We start from the raw sequence: 27,076 nt of genomic DNA, 5'->3' as shown, positions 1-27,076 counted from the left end.
GGGCTTTTGTTTGCAAGTGTTTCCACAGAAACTCAGCCACAAAACACAGACACAGGGGGAAAAAGGGTTTTTCTCTCCGTTAACCCCATTCATTCACTCTCTCTTACCCTCATTTCTCTCTGGAAACAAACATTTGTATTTTTTTTCTCTCTCTCTCTGCTATACTTAAACCTGGGCTTCTCTTGCAGAAGACCAATGCACAGCTAGCCGTCATTGATAGTTAATTTATGTCATTAAACCGTGCACCAATCATCTTCAAAAGTTTTTTTTCCAATCATTTTTTATACATTTAAAGCAAAAGCAACAATACTGTCAAAAGAACTGGGATGATCTTGGCAGCTAGTTCCCAATGCTTACAGTAGATCACAAGTGCATCAATTTGAATGGTATTTTGTAGCGTTGAACGCAGCGAAGCACTTTCTAAGCCACATTACCGATCTCCCTCTTTAACAGGCATTATTCTGATAAGGTTAAGTTGATTATATCATTGCAATGGCTTTGATAAATGAGGGTTTATTTCTCTGTCAGTTGACTGCTGACAAATCAGAGGCTGATGTAATGAAGCTGCCTCTTCACAACATTAATCTTCACTGTGCCTGGCCACTGCCAGAGCTGCACATTCTCCTCTCTCTCGTTGACGGACTTACTCTCTTCTCGTCCTTCACAATGTAATTCCTCCCATGCTTTTTGGTGAGGTGCGGTGCCAGCACATCAAAGCGCCTTCGAAACTCAGAGAACACCATGTGATCGGGGTAACCTGTAAAGGTCAGAATCGAATAACAACATTAGGTTTGTAGTGTGATATTTTGGGAGAGACCCTATGAAAACAAGGAGTGGTTTGTATTTGTATGCCTATCCTTATTTATTTATTTATTACCAAGCGAGTGCATATTATTGAAATGAATGAATTTCTGTCAAGATGCCAGAGTTAGCCAAAAGGCTATTTTTCATCTGCAGTCCCTAGACAGATGGTATGTGAGTTAGGCAGCTACCTCACCTTGCCTGTAGATCCGTAGAGCATCCAGCAGCTTGGAGCCGCGCAGCTGAGCGCGGAGCAAGGCAACATCTAGCTGCATTAAGGCGGGATCTCCAGTCTCCCCTTGAGCCTCACATTCCCCTCCTTTGAACAGGGATCCACTCAGAGCCTTGAGGGCATCCGCCTTGGGCAATAAGCAGTGAACAAAGTGAATCCTGGACCTCCGTACCATGTCGAGGAGAGCATCCTGGAAAACATAGAGCAGGGTTAGGGACTCTGGTAGAACAGAGCAGTGTCTTCTACAGACGTATCCGAATGCAATCAGTCAAAAACATCCAAATGCTGTTAGTTTCATCCTCTCCTCCCACCACTTGAAGCTTTATCTGGATACACAAAGACTTCTTCTTGACAGCAGCCACCCCTGTGGTGAAAGTCTTCCTCATGCTAGTGGCCCGTCGCAAGGACAGCTGGGAAACACCTTCGAGGCCCGCTATGGAACCCGAGAGAACAGTGGCTCCGGCAGCTCGGCCCGTGAACAACGAGCTGATGATTTTCCTGCGAGAGACACATGACTTCAGCCTAACGTTTTGGAAAAAATCCACTAAAGTAATATTTCATGTGAAAACACTCTGCTCCTGCATGTGTGAAGCTTACTTCTGGGAGTCCTGCAGCAGGCTTGTAGCATTGGTAGATGCAGGATTGTGCTTGGCGTAGTTCAGCCACCCGCAGGCATCGTACTCCACCCAGTCAGTCCCGTGGCTGTGGCCCAGCAGGAAATGACGATCCTTTTCACTCTTCAGGAGGAAAGTGTGACCTGTTGTAAATGCATGAGGTAGTGTGAGATTCCCTGGCTCATGCAGAGAGACAAATGACAAAAATGAGCAGTTTCCTTCAGAAGTGTAGGCAAATGTTTATAAAGTCTGCATGAAGGGTTTTGAATAGATTCACCTGGTCTTCATTACTTTGATTTGCAGAGGCTGTCACAAACCTACACAAACTTTACTGATACAGTAATAACAATAGTCAATCTGTTCCCAACCTAGTTGTTCATGCGGCAGACATAAAAACAGAAAAACTCAAATCTTGTATGAATAAGAAGCTTTCAGCTGTTGTTTTGGAAGGCTGGGACACTGAACACTTCTCTGTTGCGTTATATTAAGATAATTTGAGAGTATAATTTCAATATACACAGTTTCAAATAGTACTTTGTGTACAGTCTTTTTTAGCAATATGAAGAGCCTAATCTCCATGATACAATGCAGTTTACTATGACACAAAAGAGCAGTATTCACAGACTATAGTCTCAAAAGTTGTTGAATAATACATGGGGAAATTCCTTTATCTTAAATTAAACCTGTAGTAAGAGTTGGCAAATACTGTCAAAGAGAGTAAATAATTATTCTACTCTCACAATTTATCATAAATTACACATCAAGTTTCATGTCATAAAGCTCAAAGCTCATACCTCACATTTGTTTCTTAAAAGTCTCATGTCATGAACATTTCACTTTCTTTTTTTAATTAATATGATTTTGGCCAGTTTGCCTAGGGTCCCCCAGTGATTAGAAATGGCAATAGATGCTCTGGCTATCCAAAAAAACTTAAAGCTCAGATGACCCGATCTGGAATCGTGCCCCTTATGAGGTCATAAGGAGCAAGGTTCTCTCCTCTTTCTCTGCTTTGCCTGCCGAGAGAATTTGGCCCACGCATGAGAGACAGACATCACGGCTTTCAAACGAGCAAAGTGGCACTTGGCCAAAGCCACACCCCAAGCCTCCACCTTGCCCCCCCACCCTCCTCCTCAAAAGCTACACTCAGAAATGGCACATAGTGAGGAAAGCTCATTGTGGGACTAGCTCTATTGGCTCTAATTATGCACCAAGGCTGAACTTTGGGAAACGACTTCCGATCCAGTATTAGGGGAACAATAAGGTCTATATGAAAGCATCCAAAGTGCACCATGTCATGGGACCTTTAAATATACAGTACACATGAATTCTTCATATAACCATTTTCAATCCAGTTCTTTAAAGGCCATTAAGTAGAATGCTTGCCTTGCATTGTACTAGCCTAAAGTGTGTGTGTGTGTGTGTGTGTGTGTGTGTGTCCTCTCCTTGCCTTTACTCTCGCCCTCAGCAGGTCCGTAGTAGCTAAAGAGGCGTCCCAACAGGGTTTCCTCCGAGCCCCCAGGCTGCAGCGCCTCCTCCTCCATCAGCCACAGCAGGCCCCGCGCCTCATCTGTTCGCACTGTCCGTACCTGTCAAATGAACACGTATATGTACATGCACACAGGACATAGAACCTTAGTGCAAGCCTACTGTGGACACAAGATGTCCTTCAGGAACAATTCTTGATCCGTAAAGAAGGCTGCCACCATCGCTGTACCTTTAGCTCATATTACATTTTATCTATTAGATTAAAAATTATTATGTTTTACCCACAGTCCTCCACACATGAGTAACAAACTACAATGCCAAGGACATTTAGCTTGGTTTAGCGTTTAATGGGAACACATTAATGAATAAGCAGATTATTCATTCTTTGTTTATCAACCTCCTGGGTATATAAGCAAATATCGCTACTTTTGAAAGATTCTGAAAATAAATTGCACTTCAAATGCTGAGTGCTGACCTCTATAAATCTCGACTAAATGTCAGTAAAAGTAACGTGCTGCACTGTATGTTTTCCCAGCATGAGCCGGTTGGGACAGGACTGATGGAACTGATGGCTTAAGAAAGGAAAGTTTAAAAAAAAGCATGTGTGGTTTTTGCACCTTCCAGCAGTCGCTGTGATAATGGCATCATTAAATTAGCTCTTTCTTATAATCTAAACGGAGAGAAAAAAGAGCTCATGAATACAGCGAGGGGTGGGAGAAAAGGGATTAAAAAGTCATACAATTAGTGTTACAATTATTGTGGCACAGAGAAGAAAATGAAACTCACTCCAGCGTTGATGATCATGGAATAAGTGCATGGGAGGGGAAAGGTTTTGTATGATACTAAGCAAGTAAATGTGACTTTAGAACAGTACAGCTTTCAAAAATCAAATAGCACACTTTTTTTTTTTACTTTCACTGGATAACTTAGTTTAAATGATGCACTTTTTGTGTAAAGACATTTAAAGACAGCATTTTTTGTATCGATGCCACTGAGATAGCCAGCTTGGATGCCATGGCTGATGCCTGAATCCATCATTGGGAGCTTGGGAACCGAACTCGCGAAACCAAAAAACTGTTTTTAGCAGCTATCGGGACGTTGCACAGAGAGGAGACATCCTTATCAGCAGCGCACGGATCGCTGACTTCAAATACAACACAGAGCATCAGTTTGGAGGAGACATATGACAACTGTGAGGCTTGCAATGAATTGAGTATTAAGGCTGTTTGCAATATCAGACATCTGAGCTACAACAGGAGAAATAAAAAAACAAACATCTAGGAATCTTTTCATTGTAAGCAGCAGATCTTCAGAGTTGACTTTAGAAATGACTTTGAATAATAAGTGTTTTCCACCCCCTTGATGTACAACAGTTCAACGCTTCTGATGCCATTCCCATTAGAGTGTGCACCCTTTAAAAAGTAAACCACTCAAATCAAACGCATTGGATATTTACCAAAGTGATCTATGACTGTCTAAACTCTGCCATTTCTGTTTCCATGGTGCAGATCACAGGCTACAGAGGCCAATCATCGATTTTCTTTCTTGAAGTCAATTCTATAACCTTTCTTTTCCTGCTCCTGCCCTCTATATTTTGAGCCTCTGCCAAAAACTCATACATAGAAAACTTCTGATACTAAAAGATAATAGTTATAGTGGAATAAAGAAAAGGGTGCCTAGAGAGTACATCATGAAATCATCATGAAAGGGATTTAAGTCTTTTACGCATTAAAATTTGAGCCAGAAATAAAGACAACAGACACATGAAAGCATTGAACTTACCAGCGCTTGGCTTGAGGCTTGGTCTACCACTGCTACAGACAGAGATGTGCTGGGCTCTGTGTCATCTAAAGCAAGCTCTATGTTCTCCTGAAGGAAGACAGGACAATTGACATGACTCGTGACCATACCAAATAAAAGAAACATGAGATGTAGTTGTGTTTTTTGGAAAGTAAAAAATACAAGACAATGAAAAAATTAATTTGCTTAGCTAGTAGCCACGTTTTGGACTTTTTGAAGCCCTAAGTTAAGATCTTTTTAGGGACATGGAGAAATATGTGTAATCAACAGGGGCCTGTTATTCATTAAGTGGTATTATAGTAACAGTAATAACAGCTAATCCACCAGTAGTCCTTGGTAGAGCTTCAACAATTAATCATTTCATGAATAATTGATCAGCAGAAAATGAATTCATTATTTTGATGATGGATTATTGCGTAATAATGGCTAAAAAAGCATTTTGGCAGAAAATGATGATGTCTCAGGGAAGTTGGCCTTTGACCTTTTGGGTATAAAATGTCATCACTTCATAATTTTGTCCTATTAGACATTTGTGTGTGTGGCTGTCGCCCATGGGGAGGAATAAGAATAATTGGTAGCCCCAGGTACTGGAAGTTCTCCAAATGAGACAATAGAGACCAGCATTGGTCCCACAACCACTGCATGTACACAGGTGTCAGTCCCCCAAGTAATTCAACATCCTGTTTGCACTTCATCACGTAGTGAAGGTCCAGGCAGCCATAATAACCTTTAAAAATGTTATGGATATTGAAATGAAAAAAAACGATGGCATATTAGATGTAAGAAAACTAAAAGCCACAACCAATCTATTACAATAATGAGAATGATTGACATTTACTTGTTTTTTTCCTATAGGTAAATGGAAACTCAGAAAGATTTCATTACTGTTGCAGATAATAACATTCCTAGAAATAAACACAGTAAATTACCTTCACCAGAGAAAAACAGGCATAACTCACAGTGACAAAGGCTGCACTATGAATGTTGGGAAATGTTGGCAGTGCTAAAAGTGTGGCCGTGACAGATGCCAGTGTTCCAGTTGATAGTGTATGTGAAGTGGCGTAAGTAACGTTCTGTTCTCTGCCGTGGAGAGTCAATGTGCAGAGAATATGCAAAAACTATCCACATAGTTGCAGCGCAGTTGCATTTAATTTGAAAATATAAAGCATTTACTTCTTGTGTTTCACAGTTTAACCTGCCTGTCAATGCCATACTTGATACTTTGTGCTGTTATAAATGAGTTTGACCCAGTTTTCAATGACAGTCTCACAGCGTTTTATATGATGCACTGACAAGAAAGAATTACACTACACAGATTCATGCAAATACTTCATTTCGCTCCAATTCTTTTTCTCTCATGCAGAGCATGTGGGTGGGAATGTGGGTGGGAAATCCCGGGATTCTTGTTCACACTATTAAAAGTAATATGATCAAGATTTCTGCTTTACTTTTGTGTGCAATCAGCTGAGTTTTGAATACGAAGGATATTGAGATTAGAGTTGGGACAGCAGTAATGGCTCGATATATATTTATGTTAGTGTAACTCTTATATATATCTTTAAATATCTTAATTTCTTAGGCATGACTGTACCCAGTTATCGTGGTCCAACACTAACAGACAGAACTCAGAGGAGGACAGGAAAGGAATATTTTCTTCATCAGGGAGCAACACCACTGCTGTGCAGCTGGGCGTGTTTCCCAAAGGCAGCTGTGAGTGACTTTACTTTGATCTTGACAGAGGAGCTGAAGACCGGCATCGCTAATGAGAAGGTCTAACACATGAACTACTTTGGCTTGTCACAGCCTGTGACAGGTGGGAGGGTTAGTGTATTGTATATGTACAGATCTACTATAGGAGTTGATATATCTGAGAGAGAGCAGGACGTAGGAGGAAGAAAGAGACATTGAGAATGAGGTGTTGTGGATGTGCGGTGCGTAATACTTCACATGTCCTTACCTCTTTGTACCTTTCCAACTCCTGAACAAAGGTCCGCTGGTAGTAGAGGGAATGCAAACGTTCTTGAGTGTAGTTGTGGCATAGGTCCTCAAAGGTTGCGCTGCACTCGCGCTTAGCCAGCCTGGGGTTTTGAAAGCCTGGTGTGTCCACAATGAGCAGAGAGCACAGGGAGTGCTGGCTGGATTTCAAGGCCCTGAAGCACACAGGGCAACACACACACACTCACACTGAGACCACATTTTATTGATTGCATTCACTGCACATAACCCCTAGCTCTCTCCAGCACATCCCTAACTTTAAACCTCAATTAACATATTCCTATTTTTATACTAAAACCTTACCCCAAGCCCTAAAATAGAGTAACATATTTTACTCCTGAACTACTCATTACAGTGAAGCCATTAAAAACAAATGTTGCCTGGACAGGTCTCGTTTAGACAAAATTAAATAAAAAATTCCCAAACATATTTTTTCAAATGATGCAATCAAGTCATCTGCAAGTTTCCATTATATAGCTGCAGCCTAAGAGATGCCATTTTCAATTTGATATTCATAAAGAAGTGGATCAAAAATACTAACCGGTTTATTAATGAAATTATAATAGTGAAGAGCTCTGAGTAAAGCCCAGATGCCATGGCCTCTAAACAATCCATGGCCGTAGTCTTGGATCCTGCAATGAGAAGAAGCCAGGCACAAATCAAATACAATTAGAAATAGCCAGTTCCCAAAACCATGCACAACTGAACATGACAACTTGGTGAATTAAAAGAAAGAATTGTTATGTTTTGAGCTGTATAAGCCAGACCAAACCTATTTTTAAAACGACACATAATAGCATAACATCTATGCATAGTATGCAAAAAGGCAGACAAAAGGTTTTCACATTAGGTCTGAAATAGTCTCTGTAAAATAGTGTCATTTAGGACTCAGGTGTTTCCGCATCAGATCAAACAGTGCATACTCATGTCTGTGCCCAGCGGCAATGGCTTACCAGACAGTGAGTTTATGGAGCCTGAGGGCAAAATTGTCACATGTGCATACACATCAATGACTGTATGGTCATGTGTGAGGGGAAATACAGGCAAGTGAAACGGAGGTAACTTCTGTCCATCCTTCATGTGACAGACTGTTAACTGTACCCTCACGCCCTTCAAAGAGGACGTCAGAGGACCTACTGTACACATGTGAAAAAATCAATGTGAGGCAATTATGATTTCAAGGACAATGAATGAAGAGCAAATCCAAAATTACTTGTCCTGATACAGTGTGTGTACTTATCTGTCAATAGCCATTGTAAAGCTGTGGTATTCATTACTAAGATAAGCTTCACTTTCTCCAGAGCTTGCAATTTCCCTCCAGTGATGAGCCGAGGTGTGTGTGTGTGAGTGAGAGTGACAAAGAAAAAAAAGGGAGGACGGGGGTTGTGAGGAATGAAGAGGAATGAGTCCGTTGGTAAATGTGGTCGGTGGAGTACCTGCATCTGCTGTGCCATTTTCATCAGAAGCCTGGCGAATGGAGCTGGCTCTGGGCAGAGTGCCCTTGGCCTGGTGCTTGAAGATGGAGGAGGAGAGCTCCTCCAGGGTGCAGCCCAGCAGGTAGGCAGCCTTCTGAGCCCACTCATGACGTGCAAATTGTTTCCTGCCAGCTGCGACACGTGCATGAAAACCTCCATTAGCCCTTTTGCCAACCCCCCCAGGCACATGGCTAGCCGGGTGTCTTTGTGACAAGCTTGTCTCTGACAGGCTAGGATTATGTCTCTGGTCAAACTGGCACTGACACAGCTGGTGAGACCACACACTAAAAGCATGCCCAAAATCGGAGTGGCTCGAATACACTTAATTTAACTACAGTTGAAAAATCCACTTGCTTCAACAACTACTCTTTCATGTTGAAAAAGTCTATGAAGTGATAATTGCACTTTTTATTCTCTTGAGAATGAGAGATAAACGTATCATTATGGGATATACAGTAATTAATCTATTTACATAAAGATCTATGTTGGGAAACACAAATTTATCTTTAATCCCGTGGCTAAGTGATGGAAACATGCAGATATGAGTGCAAACTTCAGTTTTAATCCACCATGAAGAGCTATCTTCTAAGACTTGAGGGAGAAACTGGGGGATTTCACACAGAGGGCAGTGGGCTCTATCTGTTTCATCAGCGCTGCAGAGGCCCTGCATACTTTTCATGATGATAAGCAGGATGGTTGTAAAGACAAGAAGAGACATTTAAATATTTGCTTTGATAGACATTCGCCACCACAATTATTTAAATTCCAGTAAAACATCATAAAGAGGAAATAGGGTCTGGATCTTACTCAGTCAAACATTAAGGAGTGTATGACTCTGAAATTTAAAAAAACAGCCAGACTCACAGTGTGGGAATCCTACACTCTTCTATATATATATATATATATATATATATATATATATATATATATATATTATACTGTATGTCTTGACAATGTGGTATACAGAGAAAGGTTCATTTCAGGTGGTCCCTTTAATTATTGTTGGTGGATTAGAGACCAGTGCTGCCCTCTAGTGTTACACAATAAGTCTGCAAATCCAATGAAGATTTTATATTGTGTGTGATAGTCAAACACAAACTATCACCTGGCAGTAAAAACCTTTTTTAATTGTCCTGAGTTTTTTTAAATAAAATCATTATTCTCTTAGACAGGGAACAGAAATCTAATTAACGCGAATATGTTGAATCTTGGACCTAACTTTTATCCCATCATGCATTGTTCAATATGAGAACCACTGAAGACATTAGTCCTAAATTCTTAAATCACCTAGTAATTTGCCTATCAAGTTGTTTAGTGTCTGCATTATGGGACGATAAAATTGCTGAACATTTAATAACTCTTTCTGGATGGTGTTATGCTGCAATCAAAAAAGATTGGCAGCCAGCTGAAGGGGATCACTAACAATAATTTGTCAAGCACTTCTACAATAGTGACTGGCAATTACAGTGCAGGCAGAGAGTGAAGAGCAAACACACATGTCAAAAGTACAGAGTCACTGCTACTATACATTCCTTGTGATTTGTGTGTTTTATATTATTCTGATATACACCACACACCATCATGCTTAAGAGGACTGCTGTTCCCATTAGTCCTCCGATGCTTTCTTGTGACAGGATCACATGTTTTTAAAGACCGAACGCCAAAATCGGAATGTTTCTCTGTCCCTGAGAGTTTCAGTGATTCGCCCCCCCTCTCCTCCTCAAAAGCTACAGACTCAGAACGGGCACATAATAAAGGAAAACTAATTTTGGGACTGGTTCTAGTGGCTGTAACACTGCATCAAGGCTAAATTTTGGGAAAGAGACTTCAGATACAGTATTAGGGGACCGCTAAGGTCTATATAAAAGAGACTTCAGATACAGTATTAGGGGACCGCTAAGGTCTATATAAAAGAGACTTCAGATACAGTATTAGGGACCACTAAGGTCTATATAAAAGAGACTTCAGATACAGTATTAGGGGACCGCTAAGGTCGATATAAAAAAGACTTCAGATACAGTATTAGGGACCAGTAAGGTCTATATTAAAGATACTTCATATACAGTATTAGGGGACCACTAAGGTCTATATAAAAGAGTCTTCAGATTCAGTACTAGGGACCAGTAAGGTCTATATAAAAGAGACGTCAGATACAGTATTAGAGGATATCTAAGGTCTATATAAAAGAGACTTCAGATACAGAATTAGGGGACCACTAAGGTCTATATAAACAGTCTTCAGATACAGTATTAGAGGACCACTCAGGTCTGTATAAAAGAGACTTCCGATACATTATTAGGGGACCACTAAGGCCTATATGACAGCATCCAAAGAGCACCCTGTCAGGCCAAGGCCAGAGTAAGCAGGGTAATTCTGTGGCAAGGTGTCTCCGATGATTTCACTGAGTTTTCATATGGAAGTGCTATTAGTTTTAATCTGAATCTGTTCTGTATTGACCAGGAAAATATTATGAAAACCTAAACATTCCCCCAACGTTTTCCTGCCTAACTTTCTATTATTGAGGCGTAGATCAGTGCAGTAGAGCAACAACACCTGTGCACTGTGCAACATCTTCTAAAGTGCAAATGCATAATGCAGTTATCTGGATTACAGCTGTCTTGCATCACACTGAAGGTGTTACCTAAAGTGAGATAATGCAGGCTTGACATGTTTTAGATTACATAAAGTGTTATTAAAAGAAGCTTGGCTCACAAGGGTCATGTTGGGCCATTTTAGCTTGTTCATTGTGTGCTGTCATGTGAATAAATCAAGGAAAATCCTTTGCATCTGCTGTTACTGGCATGCGTTACATTATGATTAACATTATCCATATGAACAAGTTATGCCACTATAGAATGGAAAAACATTTTGTTCAATCTTACCCTTAGTAGCTCCTGCAGACCCAAGATGGTAGATGGCTCCGAGGACAAGCCAGAAGGCCCTCTGCTCATCACCACTGATCCCCAGAACCTTCATGGCTGCCTGCAGCTTGGAAAACTGCTGGGAGGCCCGCTGTTTATCCTCGGTCTATAGCACACATATATTTAAATAATATTCCTTTCAGTACTATCAGCAATTAAAAATCCTCTATAAAATGTCTTAAAGTAATATTAGGAGGTTGACCAACTTGTCAAATTACTGTATGTGTTAAATTAGGATCATCACAACCGATTATATCTGCAGAGGTTTATCATAGTTGTTGATACATATCAGTGAATAGGCCAGCTGTGGAGACCCATTCTCATTTATAATGTAAAAATGTAATTTGAGTATTATTTGTCATGTTATAGGCCACCTAATTACTATGCTAAGGACTGTGATGTTGCTTCACTGTCATGGCCGCTGACAGATGTTGATAAAAGTCAAAGGTGGCTTAATGTTCGTTTAAGTGACGACACCGTAGACTCTGAAATAATCAGCAGATCTTGGTATTTTGTTCGTTCCTGTAATCCATCATGACACCCTGCTATGTGACAGTAGGTGAGAAGGATTATGCACAGTAAGAAGACCAACCACTTAGTTATAAACTGTTCTCCCAGCCAGATAGAGTTGTATTTACATTAAAGTACTTAAACATTCATCTTAAAAGTAGTAGAACAGAATTTTCCATTTTCCTGGTTGTTCAAAGACTGTTAACAAGTATAGTTTACCTTACTCTGAGGCATTATTCCAAATGCATTGTTTTCAGCAAAGTGGTTAAGATGCAGCTCAGTTCTGACAACAAAATGAGAACAACACAAAAGTCATTAACATTTCTCATTTCAACTAATGCCTACATAATACATCTTTGGGAAGCAGTAACAGACAGTATCACATCCACATATTAATCCATTGCAGAACTGTGGATTGTGCCCTTAAATGGCGTTATAGCATTAATCCTGACCTCAGAGAGCTTTCTATTCCGGCCATCAGGTAATAAAAGACATTAAACGTAGACTCTCCCCCTGGTCTTCTTGTCACCCTCATCTTCTCCAGAAGCATGGTCTGCAAGGCCACAGCAGGACAGCGTATAAGCATGATAGAAAATACCATTTATTATAGGCAGTGCAAGTGAGCATGATAACAAAGTCTGCTGGAGTTTGGTGAAAATATAAAATAGTTTATGACATACTGTCTGAGATTATAGCAGATATGCATGCAAAGGAAATCCATAGGTTGAGCACCAGTTATTTAAATAAACAAATATATATATATATAAATGGGTTTATTTTTACCTGGATAGAGGCTGAGGTCACCTGGCCTGCCTGGTCAAAGTCCAAGGAAACGGTATGTGAGAAGCGACTAGCATTCCCATTCATACATGTAGAGGCATTCCCAAAAGCCTCCAAAACTGTGTAGACCGCCTGCCATTTCTCTGCTACCAACAACAAAGAAATCAATATGCATTTGTATTTTCTGGGGTGGGGAGAGTCTTAATAATACATCACCAACAACATGCACTAAATTCAAATTCTTTTTTCAGACATTCAGAGTTCCTTTCCAACCTACTGGAGAAGGATTTGTTGGTGCTGCCAGCAATGGTGACCAGGTATTGGATGATGTGTTGACAGTTGGTGGTCTTGCCACTACCACTTTTGCCCAGCAAGACAATGGACTGATCCTGTCGAGTGGTCAGGAGGTTCCTATAGGCAGCCTGGGCCATGCCGTAAATGTGAGGGGCAGTGTCCTCCCTTCTGCAGCCCTTGAACATTTGCATCACCTTGAAAGAAGATAAAGATAAAGAGACAGAGAAGGAGGGGATGGACAAAATCCCAGAGAAGAGCTTATTTCATTCAGACCACACTCTCACATTCTGCTACTCCAATAAGAGCTGTGTCATTATACGCAAAGGCTGCATTCTACCTTCTCAGAGTACATCGAGGGGGCACTAATGGGGTTAACGACTACCATGTTGGGCCCAGCATGGGTGTGCACCAGGTTACCGCCGTACCGCTGCCTCAGGGAGTGCATCACGCTGGATTCATTCAAATACTGCAGAGAGGCCAGGTCCTCCACTCGGTCAAACATCGGAGGGTTTGCCTGGAGTTCAAAGTCAAAGTCAAAGCAGACACGTACTCACACAGTGTCATTCATAATTGATGTGGTCCAGAGTTGATTTGATGATTAAATACCTTCTCCACATCGTCTTCGTCCACATCCAATAAAGATCCATCACTCTCCAGGCGGATTTTTACCTTCCCCTCTGGCAGACTGCCGGCTTCCGTCTTCAGGAGAGTTGCTGCATCACCACAAAAGCGTGGAGTAAATTTATCATGATGTGTGATCTCGATCTGAGTGCAAAAGCTTCACCTTATCTTGCATGTCTGATAATGTGGCAGTCGTATCCCTTTAAATAATGTATAAGCTTCATTAAAACTGAACAAGCAACAAGCATAATCTAATTACATGCAGCCTGAGGTCTAGTTTGTTGCCCTTGTTTAACATTAAAATATGAAAAGCAGTTTCTAAGCTTGAATAACCCACCACTATAATCTTACAATCAAATGTCACCTAGAAACAGGCACAACAGCAATGACAGGAAAGCAAGTTGAGAATTTGCTTTAAAGGTCCCATAGTATGCTCAGGTTCAGTTTCATACATTTTGGGTTTGTACTAGAACATGTTTACATGCTTTAATGTTCGAAAAACAAGCATACTGTCCGTCTGGATATCCCTGTATACACTTGCTGTATATGTGTTCTGAAACGCTTTGTTTAGCATCTGTGTCTTTAAGCCACCCTCCCAAATTAGCCTAGTCTGCTCTGATTGGTTAGCTGTTCTGGGTCTTCCACACCTCCACAGTCACTGCAGTCAGGGAACGACTGTAACAGCATAGTAGCGTCACATTCAACCTATTGACCTATATAGTTTAGTTATTACATCACAACCGTACATCTTGACAGCTTGTTTAAATACATGTGCATTTCCTTGTGGTTTGAAGGTTTTGATACTCGCACCTCGACCTTCATGATAAAAAAGGACATTGGAATCTTTTTACAATATGGGACGTTTAAAAACTAATCTAAAGAAAGACACATGGATACAGATACTTAAATACCAACGTTTTTACTAACCCATGGAAAACCCATCCTTGTGGACAAGCCATACTGGTTCTGTGTTGTACCAGGCTCTCTCTGCCTTTATCTGCTCCTCAGTCTTTCCCTGTGAGAAACAGGTTAACAATCAAAATGAGAAACACTTGTATAATCAAAAACTGTGCATCACAAAATAAAGGAATAAAATAAAAAGAACAGTTGAAAGATTAGGGATTAAATCAGAAAACTACATTATGACCCTCCAAAAATCCTACAAATGACACTGGACCACCATGCAGTTAACATTTACAGTACATCAGACATATAAGGGGAACCGCATTCATTCGGCAGAGGGCTTCATTCAGTGTGAAAACCTGTAGGAATTGTTAGTTGGTTTGTTTAAGTATGTCACCTCAGGCATTTATTACCATTACACCTCAGCCCTCCACGGCAAAACTGCAGTTCCCATAATTCTCCCTTTAAAGCACCATTCAGAGCTCAAAGAGTGTGCACTAAACTCATGGAGAGTGCAACTAAAAAAACCATCACGGACATAGGGCAAACGCAGGGGTGGTTTATCACAACATAGAACATCACTTGGACAAAATACATGAGTTTAGGGAGAGAAAACACCAACAAATTTCAAATACAACAAATCAAGTCAAGTGTTTGGAGTGAGTCATGCATCGTGACAGACATACTCAGACATGCAATCAAGCTAACATAATAAACACTGAATAGCTGCACAAGGGCTGCATGATTTTTTTTTCTCTCATGTTAAGATGTAAGGACAGCAGAGTGACTGATGAGTGCTCCATCTATGGGGAAGATGAAAGCGGGGCTTTCCTGGTGGTGGGATTGCCTAACTAACTAATTAGCCATCATCCTACACCCCTTTACTATTTCATCACACACAAAAACCACAAAACACACATCACTCTCAAACACAGGGGGATGCAACCAGAACTACACTGAGTTGTAGCCATTGTCAGACCTTAGCTGCAGCTGAGTGTGCTGCCTCGAGTATGGCCACAGGGTCCTCAACAGGCTTGGCCTGGAGAAGGGAAGGAAGGAGTCAACTGTGTGCTCTGTGTTTTTAGTGATTGAATTCAACAGCTAAACATTACATCACATCGCATTTTCCAAATGCATGATTCAAACGATGCAAAATATGACATGGTGGAGAATAGAAAGTATAGTCGGTCACACGTTATTATGAGTAAACAAACATGATGCAAAACACTGCAGCAAGACCGGCGGCAGTTCAGCAATGCAATAGTAAGTCAAGCAACGCTAGCAGAGTAAGTGAGTCATTAAAGTAATGCACCGCAAAAAGAATTACAATATCAATGCATTAATGAGCAGGGATTTCAAAGTGCACTGAAGTACACTGGTTGGGTCTGTGGGGACTTGTGCACAAAATGAATGCTCTGTCATTACAACAGTCACAGTTGAAAAGATTAGTTGTGCAAAGTCAGGTACTAAATACAAGGCAACGTTCAGGCAAAAAACAAAAAAAAAAAGAATTATAGGCAATGCTAATGAACTCAGCTATAGAGAAAGTATGGTACTGTATAATCACAAGGAAATAATAATGCAATAGGATATACAAATATGCTGTATTACTGGGAGTTTTTCGAAGCCACAGACACCCGTTTGAAAGGAAATTTTAGGTATTTGAGAAACTGTTTGTTGTTGCATATGACTACATATAGTAGATATGTACAGAATGTATAGTCTGACCTCTGCATCTATATGTGGGTGTAAAGTGCAATACACACCAGCATGTTGTGTTCACTGTAACCTGATGCAACATTGGTTAAATTAAGCTGTTGTTTATCTTGATGAGACCTCTAAAACCACTTGTTTGTGTCACGTGAACCCTGAATGAACCAGAGAGAGCAGCGTGGGGACAAAGATGAGCGAGCAGGTACAGACAAAGTAGGGCAGAGAGGGGTCAGTAGAAGAACAGGCTTAAACTCCAGCACTCAACAGGCGAGGGCGTGCGGCGAGCCCACCGTCGAGCAGGCAGTACCTGAGAGGATTTGTGGCCTCTGGCACGCTAGCCATGCAAACAGCAAAGAGGACAGCGGCAAGTCAGGATCCGATGACCCACAGAGAAGCAAAAATAGAGACATGATGAGACACAATAAGAGAGAAGGAATACTATTAAGTGCCTTTGTATAGCTCTACACTTTCACAGAAGACATGACCAGACACTGCCATGTAATCAGGGACTACCAAAATAATCACAATGGGCAAACTACATCGTCATACAGTACACAGGTGCCCCTCTGGACCTGATAACAAAGTTAATCCTGCAGAATAAATGAGAGGAAGGCATTAAGCAAGAGAATCAAAGAGCACAAGGACTCATACTGTTGTCTTTTCTGAAACAAACGTGTGTTACAAACCAATCCCACAGCATGTCTTTTAAGAAGGCATTTATGGATGCCGAAATGGAGATTATAATCCATTTTATTGAAGCACCTACAGAATGTATTTCTCTCCTCATTATACATCATGAACATTCAGGGAACAAAGGTTCAGCTCACATTGCCGGGAAAGCCTTTATTTTCTCCTGAACTAACTTTGAAGACATCTCCATAACATGCACGACAGAGAACATAACCCTTTGGTCTCAGAGTTTCAGATTTCACACCAAGTAGCCAACAACGCAGGGGGACCCCTGAAATCTGAACCCTATTGGCAGATGGCTAGGGACAGCCGGGGGACCTGGGTCATTTTTGGACACTTTTCAATCTATCTGGAGATGCATGCAGTTGACTCAGATTGGTAGCAGGGTAAACCTTATGAAAGCATGGCAGTTGCAAACCAAACAAAGCTGCAAAGAGAGAAGTTACATCTTTGCCATCGACGGCGAAGATCCTCCTCACACGCTTGTAATCCTCCTCCGAGGGAATCAGCCCTGGGACCTGCAGTTGGATTGCAGGACCAGCAAATGTAATTGGGAGCCAGAAAGAAAGACCAGTGTTGCAGAGAAAATTGCTATGATTGTCCACTTTAGAAAAAGTGAGTGCCATTATAAAGGCATTCCATGTAAAAAGACAATGTCTACTACTTTTGAATGTGAGAATCACACACTGTTAAGTGTACTTTTGCAGCAAGATGAGCACACACACCTGTTCATACGGCGCAGGCTGACTCTGGGGCGGTGCTACAGATGAAGGCTTACCATCAGGGACCACAGGGGGACAAGATGTCTCCTTTACCTTTACACAATATATGTAAATATCCGCAAACAGAGTTTGACAAAGACAAACGTGCACACACAGAGAGGGAAATGACATGGGAAGATGACGATGAGAATGATATTTACAGTATGTTGTAGCTCAGTGTATTTTCTTTTAACTCTGTATTCAATTCAACACACCCAGAACTAGAGCCAACTTCGAGGTATGTTTGCTCCTGCTAATTTATTTTTCCAGTTAATTCAATCAGGAAATGAGAATTAAAAAAGGATCATTAAGCGTTGCAGCGAAGGAATAATGGTTCAAGGCTTTTGTTTGTCAGTGGTTACTTAAGCAACAAGCTGTTGCAAATGACTTTAAAGTAATTGAATGTTTGAGAATTGTCTCAGGTGAATTCTCATACAACTGCACCAACATCCAAGAATATGGGAGTAGCACCTGAAATCAAATCATTAAATCAACTTTTATGACTTTGCTATGTACTTGTATGCATTTGTGTTTTTAGGTTGATGTTGTTGCTGCTAAAAACTTGTTGTCATGATAAAAGCATTACTTGAGATTAATTCCGATTGCGTTTAAAGGGATTTTTCTTAAAGGGATAGTTCAGTTGTATATCATGGTAATGGCTGATGTCAACATGTCATGTTGATAATTGGCTCCATTGAGAGCAGAACATTTCAAAGAAAGCATCTTTCCTAATATTAGAAACCTAAACCTCACACTAGTGCTGTCAAAAACACAATATCTCTCAGCAAAAACACCAGGTGCATATCTCCAAAATCAAATCTCTCACTCCAAGGCCAAATACCCAACTGTTCGCCAGATTTCATGGACATCTGTTGATCAAATTTTCAGATTGCCTGCCGGCAAACAAAGTGCCAAAGACACAACATAACAGGGCAAAATATAAACTAGTCTGAGGTACAAATTGAAAGAGAGACTATAGACGCAAATACAAGTTTGAAACTGAAAGGAAAGCTCCAATACATTACATAAATATTAAAACCTTAGCTGAAGCTGAATGTAATAATCCAAGCATAGGTCCAAGCTGCACATGGTGATGCATGACCAACTGGGGTTTTGTGGTTAACTCTTATGGGTTGTTTAATTGGCAAGAACTACCGGTTAGTTTACTCTACAAGAATATTATTTGAATTCTTCTTGTGATTCCTGTTTCTTTAAAAAGCATTCCTTAAATGCGCTGCCTTAGTGGTCAGTACAACTGCAATGCTCTGCCAGCAGAAAGTGACAGTAATGAGACACAGCTCAGTGCACACAGACAACTCTAGCTGACCAGACAACCAAGAGTGCAGACCATAAGTACACCCTTATACCCACTGATGAAGCCTGACCATGAGCTGGTACACGCACCCTGCTTCCCTTCATTATTCAGGGTGGCTTCATTATACCAAGGCTCGTTTTTCAAAAGAATCAACTTTTGTTTTTGTAGAAAATGTAAAAAAGAGCCATTTTGTTAATCACAAAGATGAGATGTAGTATTGTAATGCTAGCTGTGAGAAATGATGATCCATAACCAAAAACAAGTCGGCTTAAGCTGAAGATGTCTTTCAGGTAAACGTTGTAAGGGGGTTGCATGTACAGTATATGAAGAGTTATGTCTGTGTTATCACACAGCATGCTCCAGCCTGAGGTTAGGCAACATGCACGTGTATCACTCCGTACCTCGGGATTCTTTACAAAAACTGGACGAGGCTTTGGGATGAACCCTGCAGGAGGAGCTAGGGGGTCCATCTTTGGGACAGGGATGAATCCTGGAGGTCGTGCCAGGGGGTTCTCTTTTGGGGGCGCTGGACTGGATTTTCTGGCAGGGATGAAACCAGGCGGGGGAGTCAACTGATTCTGTTTAGGTAGCGGGATGAAACCAGCAGGCGGGGCAAAAGGATTGAGTTTGGGAGCGGGGATGAATCCAGCTGGAGGGGTGAGGGGGTTCAACTTTGGTGGTGTAGGGTTTGGTGCAGTAGCACTGGGCACAGACATGGATGTGGCCTTCTCTGGTTTTTCCACAGCTGGTTTTTCCTCCTCATCCTTCACCTCTCCTTTCTCCTCCTCCTGCTTCGCCTCTTCTTTCATTTCCTCTTTGCGGTCCTGGGTGCGGGTGCGAGGCCGGTGATCCTTGGTTCTGCCTCTGCCCATTAGGCTGGTGAGGCCCATGGAGATATCATCCTTGTCCTGCCCAGCAGCTCTGGTGGTTTTGAGCGCCAGGTCGGCAGCAGAGGCCGCCCTCGCAGACTCAGAAACAGTGGGCGGGTCCTGCTCCACCGTCCCAGCAGGAACCACGCGTCTAACTCTTCTCACAACCCTCACCACCTTCTTACCACTGGAACTCTGCTCCTCCCCCGGAGTGTCTGAACCGCCCATAGCAGCGTTACCATTTGACTCTTCAGCTGATGATGCAGTTGTCCGTGGACCACCTTCTGTGTCTAGCTCGGGTTTAGTGACCGCCTGAGGCTGAGTACTATCTACATCGGACTGAATACAAACAGAGCAAGGTAGAAGATTGCAGATTACTTTCATGGCTGACACAGATAAACTGCCAAACATTTCAACAGCAGGTTCTGGGACCAGAAACTGTGTAAAAAGGATCATTCATACTGTGCAGGGCTTTAAATAAACTTGTTTGATCACCAGCCAACATGGCTAGTAGATTTTTTGAAGTTACCAGCCAATCAGATGTTCCACTCGCCACGTTTACTTTAATTTCAGCTAATCTAGTTCTGTTTAGCGCCATTCTGTTCGTCATGGGAAGTGTAGGATTAGGAATAAAAGCAGTGTTGTCAGATTAAGATAACATTTTTAAACTAAACACGCACAAGACCGCCCAATTTTTTGACTTGTTGCATCGTTTCTGCAGCCGGCTGATTCAAACAGAAGCACAGTTATCTGCTTCGTTCATTACAAACTGGCTAGTAACTTTAAAATGTTACTTGCCAAAACCCAAAAATAATAAACCCCAAATTTGGGTTATCTTTTTACCCAAATTTGGCAGTTTGGCAGGTGTCAATTTAAAGCCCTGAAACTGTGTATCTCAAAATCCTGACTCAAACTAGTGTTTGCGTATGATGCATTTGCGTTTCTGACAGTGGGCCAAGTGATGCTCAGTGTTGACAATGAAAAGACTAAATTGTTAGAAAATGTCCTTAATCAAACTCATGCTTTAGACAGATCTTTGAAATTGTAATTGCCCTGAGAGTAATGAAATTCACCTCAAGCCCTATCTTAATAATTAATAATTAAAGGATTTTTGTACTGTTACACCTATGCCAAAATTCCACATATTGCTAACTTCCTAGGACCACAAAGTAACTTTACTGTAGCTAGCAGAAGGTTGTGATCATGATAAGTGATCAAATATCTTTCAGTTATCTTGTACCACAGCACACAAAACTGGTTTAATCATATGAAGTATTGTCCAGAAGCATGCAGGTGAAAAACACTTACATCTGGCTTGTTCTCAACTTTAACCTACACAAGAAAAAAGCAACACGAAAACAGATCAAACCACACATAAAGACCAAAGCTTTTCTTACTCATCATAAAGGAACAGTTCACAAATGCAACACGCAAAATCATGCACATATGAACTGAAAGGAAAAAGCAAGACTTCCCTTTTGTTCCCAGAATGAAAAGCGTGATTTGTACGCCATGGAGACAGACCAGAAGTCATGGAAACAAGCTGGGTGACGTGGAGAATAAATATATGGAATGATGAGAGAAAAAAGAGACAGCAGAGGAGAGGAGAATGTGCTGCATGTAGCGATGAAGAATGGGAATTTAGGTGTGAGCAGGTGGGATACTGTAGACGTGTTTTCTGCACACAACAGGACAGGGGGACCATGCAGCCCTGAGGACAGAACACATGAATAACATCATGAAATGTAGGGCAGCACAATTATGGCCACAATGATAATCATGATCAATACTGAGGTCACGATTCATTATCATGATTATTCGTTCATTTTAACTAAAACTAATACTATAGTCACATAGGCTATTTATAACTGTTATTCACATCCATATTGTGCTACATTCCTCTCATGTTGAAGTTGTATGTCGTACATGCATACAGCTGCAACACATGTAAATGAAAATTATTTGAAATAATGGTTTGCTTTCGTCACACTACAAGAGACTAGTGAGAACATGAAGATGTACTGTAACAAGACACTGCAAACAGGTACCTAAGAATCATCTGCTGTAGTGGTATTTATTACATATGGGCCTCACTCCCAATCAATTACTATAACTATGTATGAAGAACTGCTTCTCACCTCAGCACACTAAAATTATTACATACTATGTTGATAATTTGTCTCATTTGCAGCATGGACAAAAAAATCAATCAGAAAACAAATGACTATTGAACCCAAGTAAGTGTTGCCGATAGCAAAACACATTAAAACCAGCTATATTACAAATATAACAAAGGAATATGACAAAGGAATCAAACAAACATACTTTCGAATTCTCGCACTTGCATCCTTTACTTAATAACAAGTCAAACGTGCAACTTGTTGACATTTGTAGAACTTTTCATTAACAGTTTACTCATTGAGGAGACACAGCACAGCAACATGTTTCACCATCTCTGGCCCTGCTTTCATCAGAGACCACTCCTATAAATAGTTTCAGCAGCAAAAGGAGGCCATTCTGAGACGCCATCAGAGCCCAAATGGAAGTGCTAAGCAGAGCATGTACACCCCCGGAGTAGAGCACACTGCTCACCGCACACACAGTCCACCAGAGGCCCGCGCCCATTACCTTCTCTCAAGGCCTGGTTAACCTTCCAATCTTCGCTCCGTCACTGGAGCAGTGCAGTCTGGGCCAAAGCAGGGTATGACCTGGGTCTGCAAAGAACTCATACTCACTAGTGCTGAGAGAGCAGGAGGGCAACGTCTAGGGCGGGGTCACAGTCAGCACGGCACAGTAAAGTAAAGCTGTGGTCTGAGTGGAGAGGGGTAATGTGAGAGGAGCCGGGCAGCGAGATAGAAGAGGGACAGCTGCTGAAATACAGAGAGGTTATAAATAGAATTTGAAGAAGCACATCAATTAACACGGCCACTTTTCACTGCCACTCTCTTCTCCTGGTGACAGGGAATTAGTGAGGTGGTCTCCGTCATCAGGTGAAATACAAACTTGTACATGCCCTTTCCATTTGTGGGAACACAAAAGCTACAACAACACAATTAATAGATTGAGAGATGATGCAAATATCTATGGCTCAGTACCGAGTGCAGCAATGTCGTTCTCCAAACAGACTCCAAATTGAATGAAAGCTTATTTAATCTCCCCCCCCCCCCTCCACAATGACACAATGAGAGGTTTAGGCATGTGTCACAGTGTAAAGCATACACACACTATTATCTGAACATCAAGCAACAACCATCTTCATTCACTTGAAGTAAGAAACCTTTCTCTCTGTGCAGCTACAGCGATGCACACATAAAAGACAGATAAATCATCGAAGGCATCAACATGTCTGGAAAAGCTGTGACGCATGTTCCTCACTATGCCTTTTATACCACATGAGGGAGCTATAAACTCGTGTATTAAACTCTAGTTCACAGAGGGTTCTGCTTATAGGCACACAACTGAACTAAATTTGAGATGTTTGGTGACAGACATTAACAAGAATGATATACAACAAATAACACACATTTCAAAATGATCCGCACTGAAGCGTAAATGATGTTTTTTGAGACACAAACCAGTCAGAAAGTATTGGTGCCAGGGAGTGAAGCCACACAGGATACACGGAAATGTAGCAACAGGCTTTGCTGGTTAGTGATAATAATAATAATCCAATCTTTATTCACAGACTCATTAACAGTTTAATTTATCAAATAACCAGTACTTATGGGAATTTGTTGAAGTAATTCATTCAGAATCATGAGTAGCCAAACTTTTTTATTTAAATTGGAACACGCAAAAAATACTGCTTTGCTGCAAAAATCCTATAATTTAGCTATAAGTCCTATCTTTCTCATGGTAAAGTCAGAAGCTCAAATATTATTGCTCATCAAAACCCAGGCAAACACACAGCCTGTCTAGCACAGTTTGCTAATCCCTAGAGTCAGTTACTGGGACACTGCATCATGTCGACTGTTTGTCTACACATGGTTAGTGCAGAGCAAGATTAAGGCCTCTATACCCCATAAACACTGCCGATTATGACCCAGTTAAATCTTTCAATTTTAGGAAATCTGTGTGAATCCTATTGGATACAAATACCACATAAACTCTTGGTTTGTCCACAACAACATCTGCCATTTCTTGATTTACCAAACCCTGTTAGAAAACCCAGAGCTGACAAGGAGAAGAAACCCCCCCCCCAAAAAAAAGCTGTGAAAATCTGAAGACAGAATGCCAACATTCCTGAAATAAAAGTGTTACAGTTATTGATGGAAGCTGCTCATGTAGATGATAAAATCTCCATACAGTGTAATCCAAAAGCTGGCAGAAATCACATGCCATGACGTGACCATGCTTTGGGAGCTAAGAGCAGAAATGAATCATGGGACATGACAATCTGCAGTCCTCCGAAGAGTCCAGAATGTGACCCAGAATTTACTCAGTAGCCTTGGAAATAGACCACATAGGCATAATTTAAGGAGCAGCTTATTTTAACTGAGGTGTGATCTCCCCTGTGCTTCCTGGGTTAAGCAGAAATAAAAATGGCCTCATGCAACAGCAAAATACAAATCTCATGGTGTTCAAAAACTATATTACCACACGTTGATAATCTCAATAAAACAGGAATGCATAACAGTATGTGCATTGTAGCTGCTTGTAGTGACACAAATAATAGCATAATAAAACAAGTAATTATGCTCAATGAAAAAAAGCTCTTGCATATTATGGCTGACAAGATGAGGGTGTGTCTGACGAGTGTCTGTGTCTGACAGACGTGGTTTCAGTCACACACCCAAGAACGTCATGCGTGTCTGTCTTGATATGTCAACCTGCAGTCCAAAATAGCCACAGTGACTTTTTTTCAGCTGAAAAAATTACATGAGAGGTTACGGTCTGAAACCAGGACAAACAATATATTGATTAAAAAAAATATTAAATACATGTAAAGAATGTGGGGAATCTTAAGTATAACCACTATCATGAAGCAATCAGCTTTATTCTTGGAAGCCCCACCTCTTTCTAATCCATGCCTGTACTAATGCTCCCTGCTATGTACCCCTGGAAAGGGGGGGGATGTGATTTAAATGGGCAGCGTTGGGTGGACATCAAGCCATTTGCTTATTTCCAAATCATAAAACTGTGTCTGGGCAACAGAAAGGCAGGGAATGGTATAGGGAACACTTCTGCTACTAATGGTAGGGCATTCTCATTCCCTACCATTAGTAGCAGAAGTAATGCGGGGTTATTAGACGACCACATAAGAGCATCAGGTCAGCCAAAGGCCACCCTGCGGCCAGATTTTGTCCCTGCAGTGTCACAACCATACCGTCCCAGGCAACCACCCATCATACCATATTTAAACTGGGTTGTAGAAAACGACATGTGGTGCTAGCAGCTTCCAAACAAGGAGATCTAAAGTCAGTGTAGAAATAAGTATTAAATATGGAAGTAAAAGGTATCAAGTAAATGTCGAGTTAGCTCTGCCAAATAAAATAGATTATAACAATAATTTAGTGGCATATAGGGTTCATTAACAATTTCATGTGACCCCACACACACACACACACACACGCACACACACACATATACAAAGCAACAACTGCAAAGTTGCTGTCATCAAGAGCATAGAGCCTATATACTATACCTATATAAGTTTAACATAACGTTTTACAGTTAATCTTTCACAGAACTTGGTGCCTACAGAGTAATTATTAAATGTTTCAATATGTAGCCAATCAAATACCTTTTGACTGCAACAGTGGCAAAAAGCAGACAGCCATGAGAGCCTTAACTTAAAACCAGAGATTATTTCTAATATGCAAAATGTTAAATTATGACCAGCCATTAAGCTGGCAATTAATATGAATGGAGAAAGTAAACCATTGGTTTAAATTAAAAGTCAAGATCGTGATTATTGTTTCACAATCAACTATATCAACATGTTATGTTGATGCACTACTATATATTCTTATTATTTTATTTTAACAAATGGGCATCTTCATCTTCCTCTTCCTGATCCCTCTCCAAAAAGCGCCCCCTCCAAAAACGACATCTTAACTTGGTTTTATAATGCCTATGGCCAATTAATTTAGCTTGACCGGCTGGACAATTGTCTTCCAGTGCCCTTCCCTTTAGAATGTCTGTATGACAATATTTACAATATATAATAATACATTTTATTTATAACGCCCTTTACATTTCAAAAATAAATCTCAAAGTGCTAATAAGTGATAATAGATACACAGGGTATCACAGTCCCACTCACCCATTGTACACCTGCTCATACTGTATGCAGTGAAGTAGGATGCAGTTATACAAACTGAACAGTAGTATCGTAAGTGTGGTAGAGCACTCATTTTGCACCTTGTTTAGACACCCAGGATTAGTCAATCCTCCATTAGATAGAAACTTAAGGGTCATTGCATGCTAAAAAAACTCTCCACCTAGGCCACGGTTCTGGGGAAAAAAGCTGTTTCTGAGCCTGTTGGTCCATCAGCGCATGGTTCTAAGCCTGCCTGAGGGAAGGGTGCTAAACAGGGGGTGTCCGGGCAGGGTGAGAGGGGTCTCTTGTGATGTTAGAGGGCCCATATGTGGAGAAGCCTCAAGTGGATGTATGTCAGGTTTGTGAGAGATGGAGGTCTGCAGGTCCTTCCTGTGTACCTCAGGGTATTGTCAATAATGCAGCAGTAGAAGTTGATCAGCAGTTTTTGGGGGAGTCTGTTGTGCAACAGGGTCCTCAGAAAAAGTAGTTTCCATCCAGAATGTTTTTTTTTAATTCTTCAACTTTTTCCCATGTTAAAACCGAGACAAAAATCCCAGTAAAAAGGTTAAGAGAGCAGATTTGAATCAGAGGTCAAATGTTTGTAACATTGCAAACCTTAAGAGTATAACCATTAAAGACATTCACATCTTTGTTTTATAGGGTCCAGATCCTGTTCCAATAGTTTGAGCGTATTCATTTCAGTTATATTACCTGTAAATGTGACTTTACATAACAGTGATATGAGTCCAGTGGTGTCATGTCAGTCATTAGATGTCCCCTGAAGCTCAGTGTCTGTGATGGAGAACTTACAGTGAATCTGGAAAGACACTAAAAGCTTTGGAAATAAAACAGAAGGGACAAAACAGAAGAATAGCTGTAGCGTGGACGATGGCTGCCACCCAATGGACAAAGTGTTCATGTGCATAGCTGTGCATACTTGGCCATGAAATAATTTAATTTTAGCCCAATGTAATGTCAAGGCAAACTTAAAGTGTTTAAAAGTGATCTACTATTGACCATTTGGAAACAAATAAG

General features: G+C 41.0%; 1 protein-coding gene across 10 annotated transcripts in view; it reads right to left on the bottom strand.

Annotated features, from left to right (window-relative positions):
* The window catches only part of LOC117955254 (unconventional myosin-XVIIIa-like), a 61,906-nt gene that overhangs the window by 29,945 nt on the left and 4,885 nt on the right, over positions 1 to 27,076 (bottom strand). For 2 of the 10 annotated variants that reach the window (XM_034889586.1, XM_034889590.1), the window contains exons 1-24: positions 22,408 to 22,612; positions 21,088 to 21,111; positions 19,312 to 20,118; positions 17,560 to 17,649; positions 17,281 to 17,352; positions 16,452 to 16,478; positions 15,411 to 15,470; positions 14,456 to 14,543; positions 13,514 to 13,620; positions 13,245 to 13,421; positions 12,891 to 13,101; positions 12,617 to 12,759; positions 12,286 to 12,386; positions 12,053 to 12,116; positions 11,285 to 11,429; positions 8,364 to 8,534; positions 7,469 to 7,562; positions 6,890 to 7,082; positions 4,915 to 5,001; positions 3,095 to 3,233; positions 1,631 to 1,790; positions 1,345 to 1,531; positions 998 to 1,223; positions 648 to 757 (exon numbers count right to left, since the gene is read on the bottom strand). In XM_034889586.1, the coding sequence (XP_034745477.1) occupies positions 648 to 757; positions 998 to 1,223; positions 1,345 to 1,531; positions 1,631 to 1,790; positions 3,095 to 3,233; positions 4,915 to 5,001; positions 6,890 to 7,082; positions 7,469 to 7,562; positions 8,364 to 8,534; positions 11,285 to 11,429; positions 12,053 to 12,116; positions 12,286 to 12,386; positions 12,617 to 12,759; positions 12,891 to 13,101; positions 13,245 to 13,421; positions 13,514 to 13,620; positions 14,456 to 14,543; positions 15,411 to 15,470; positions 16,452 to 16,478; positions 17,281 to 17,352; positions 17,560 to 17,649; positions 19,312 to 20,007 (3,348 nt within the window). In that variant the 5' untranslated portion in view covers positions 20,008 to 20,118; positions 21,088 to 21,111; positions 22,408 to 22,612. Of the gene's footprint in view, positions 1 to 647; positions 758 to 997; positions 1,224 to 1,344; positions 1,532 to 1,630; positions 1,791 to 3,094; positions 3,234 to 4,914; positions 5,002 to 6,889; positions 7,083 to 7,468; positions 7,563 to 8,363; positions 8,535 to 11,284; positions 11,430 to 12,052; positions 12,117 to 12,285; positions 12,387 to 12,616; positions 12,760 to 12,890; positions 13,102 to 13,244; positions 13,422 to 13,513; positions 13,621 to 14,455; positions 14,544 to 15,410; positions 15,471 to 16,451; positions 16,479 to 17,280; positions 17,353 to 17,559; positions 17,650 to 19,311; positions 20,119 to 21,087; positions 21,112 to 22,407; positions 22,614 to 27,076 lie in introns of those variants that run through there. The other 8 variants (XM_034889592.1, XM_034889596.1, XM_034889588.1 and 5 more) reach the window with 7 other exon arrangements.

Source organism: Etheostoma cragini, chromosome 13 (genome assembly GCF_013103735.1).
Source record: "Etheostoma cragini isolate CJK2018 chromosome 13, CSU_Ecrag_1.0, whole genome shotgun sequence".
Lineage (NCBI taxonomy): Eukaryota > Metazoa > Chordata > Actinopteri > Perciformes > Percidae > Etheostoma > Etheostoma cragini.
The sequence above is the reverse complement of the archived record's forward strand: the minus strand, read 5'-3'. Positions and strand labels throughout refer to the sequence as shown.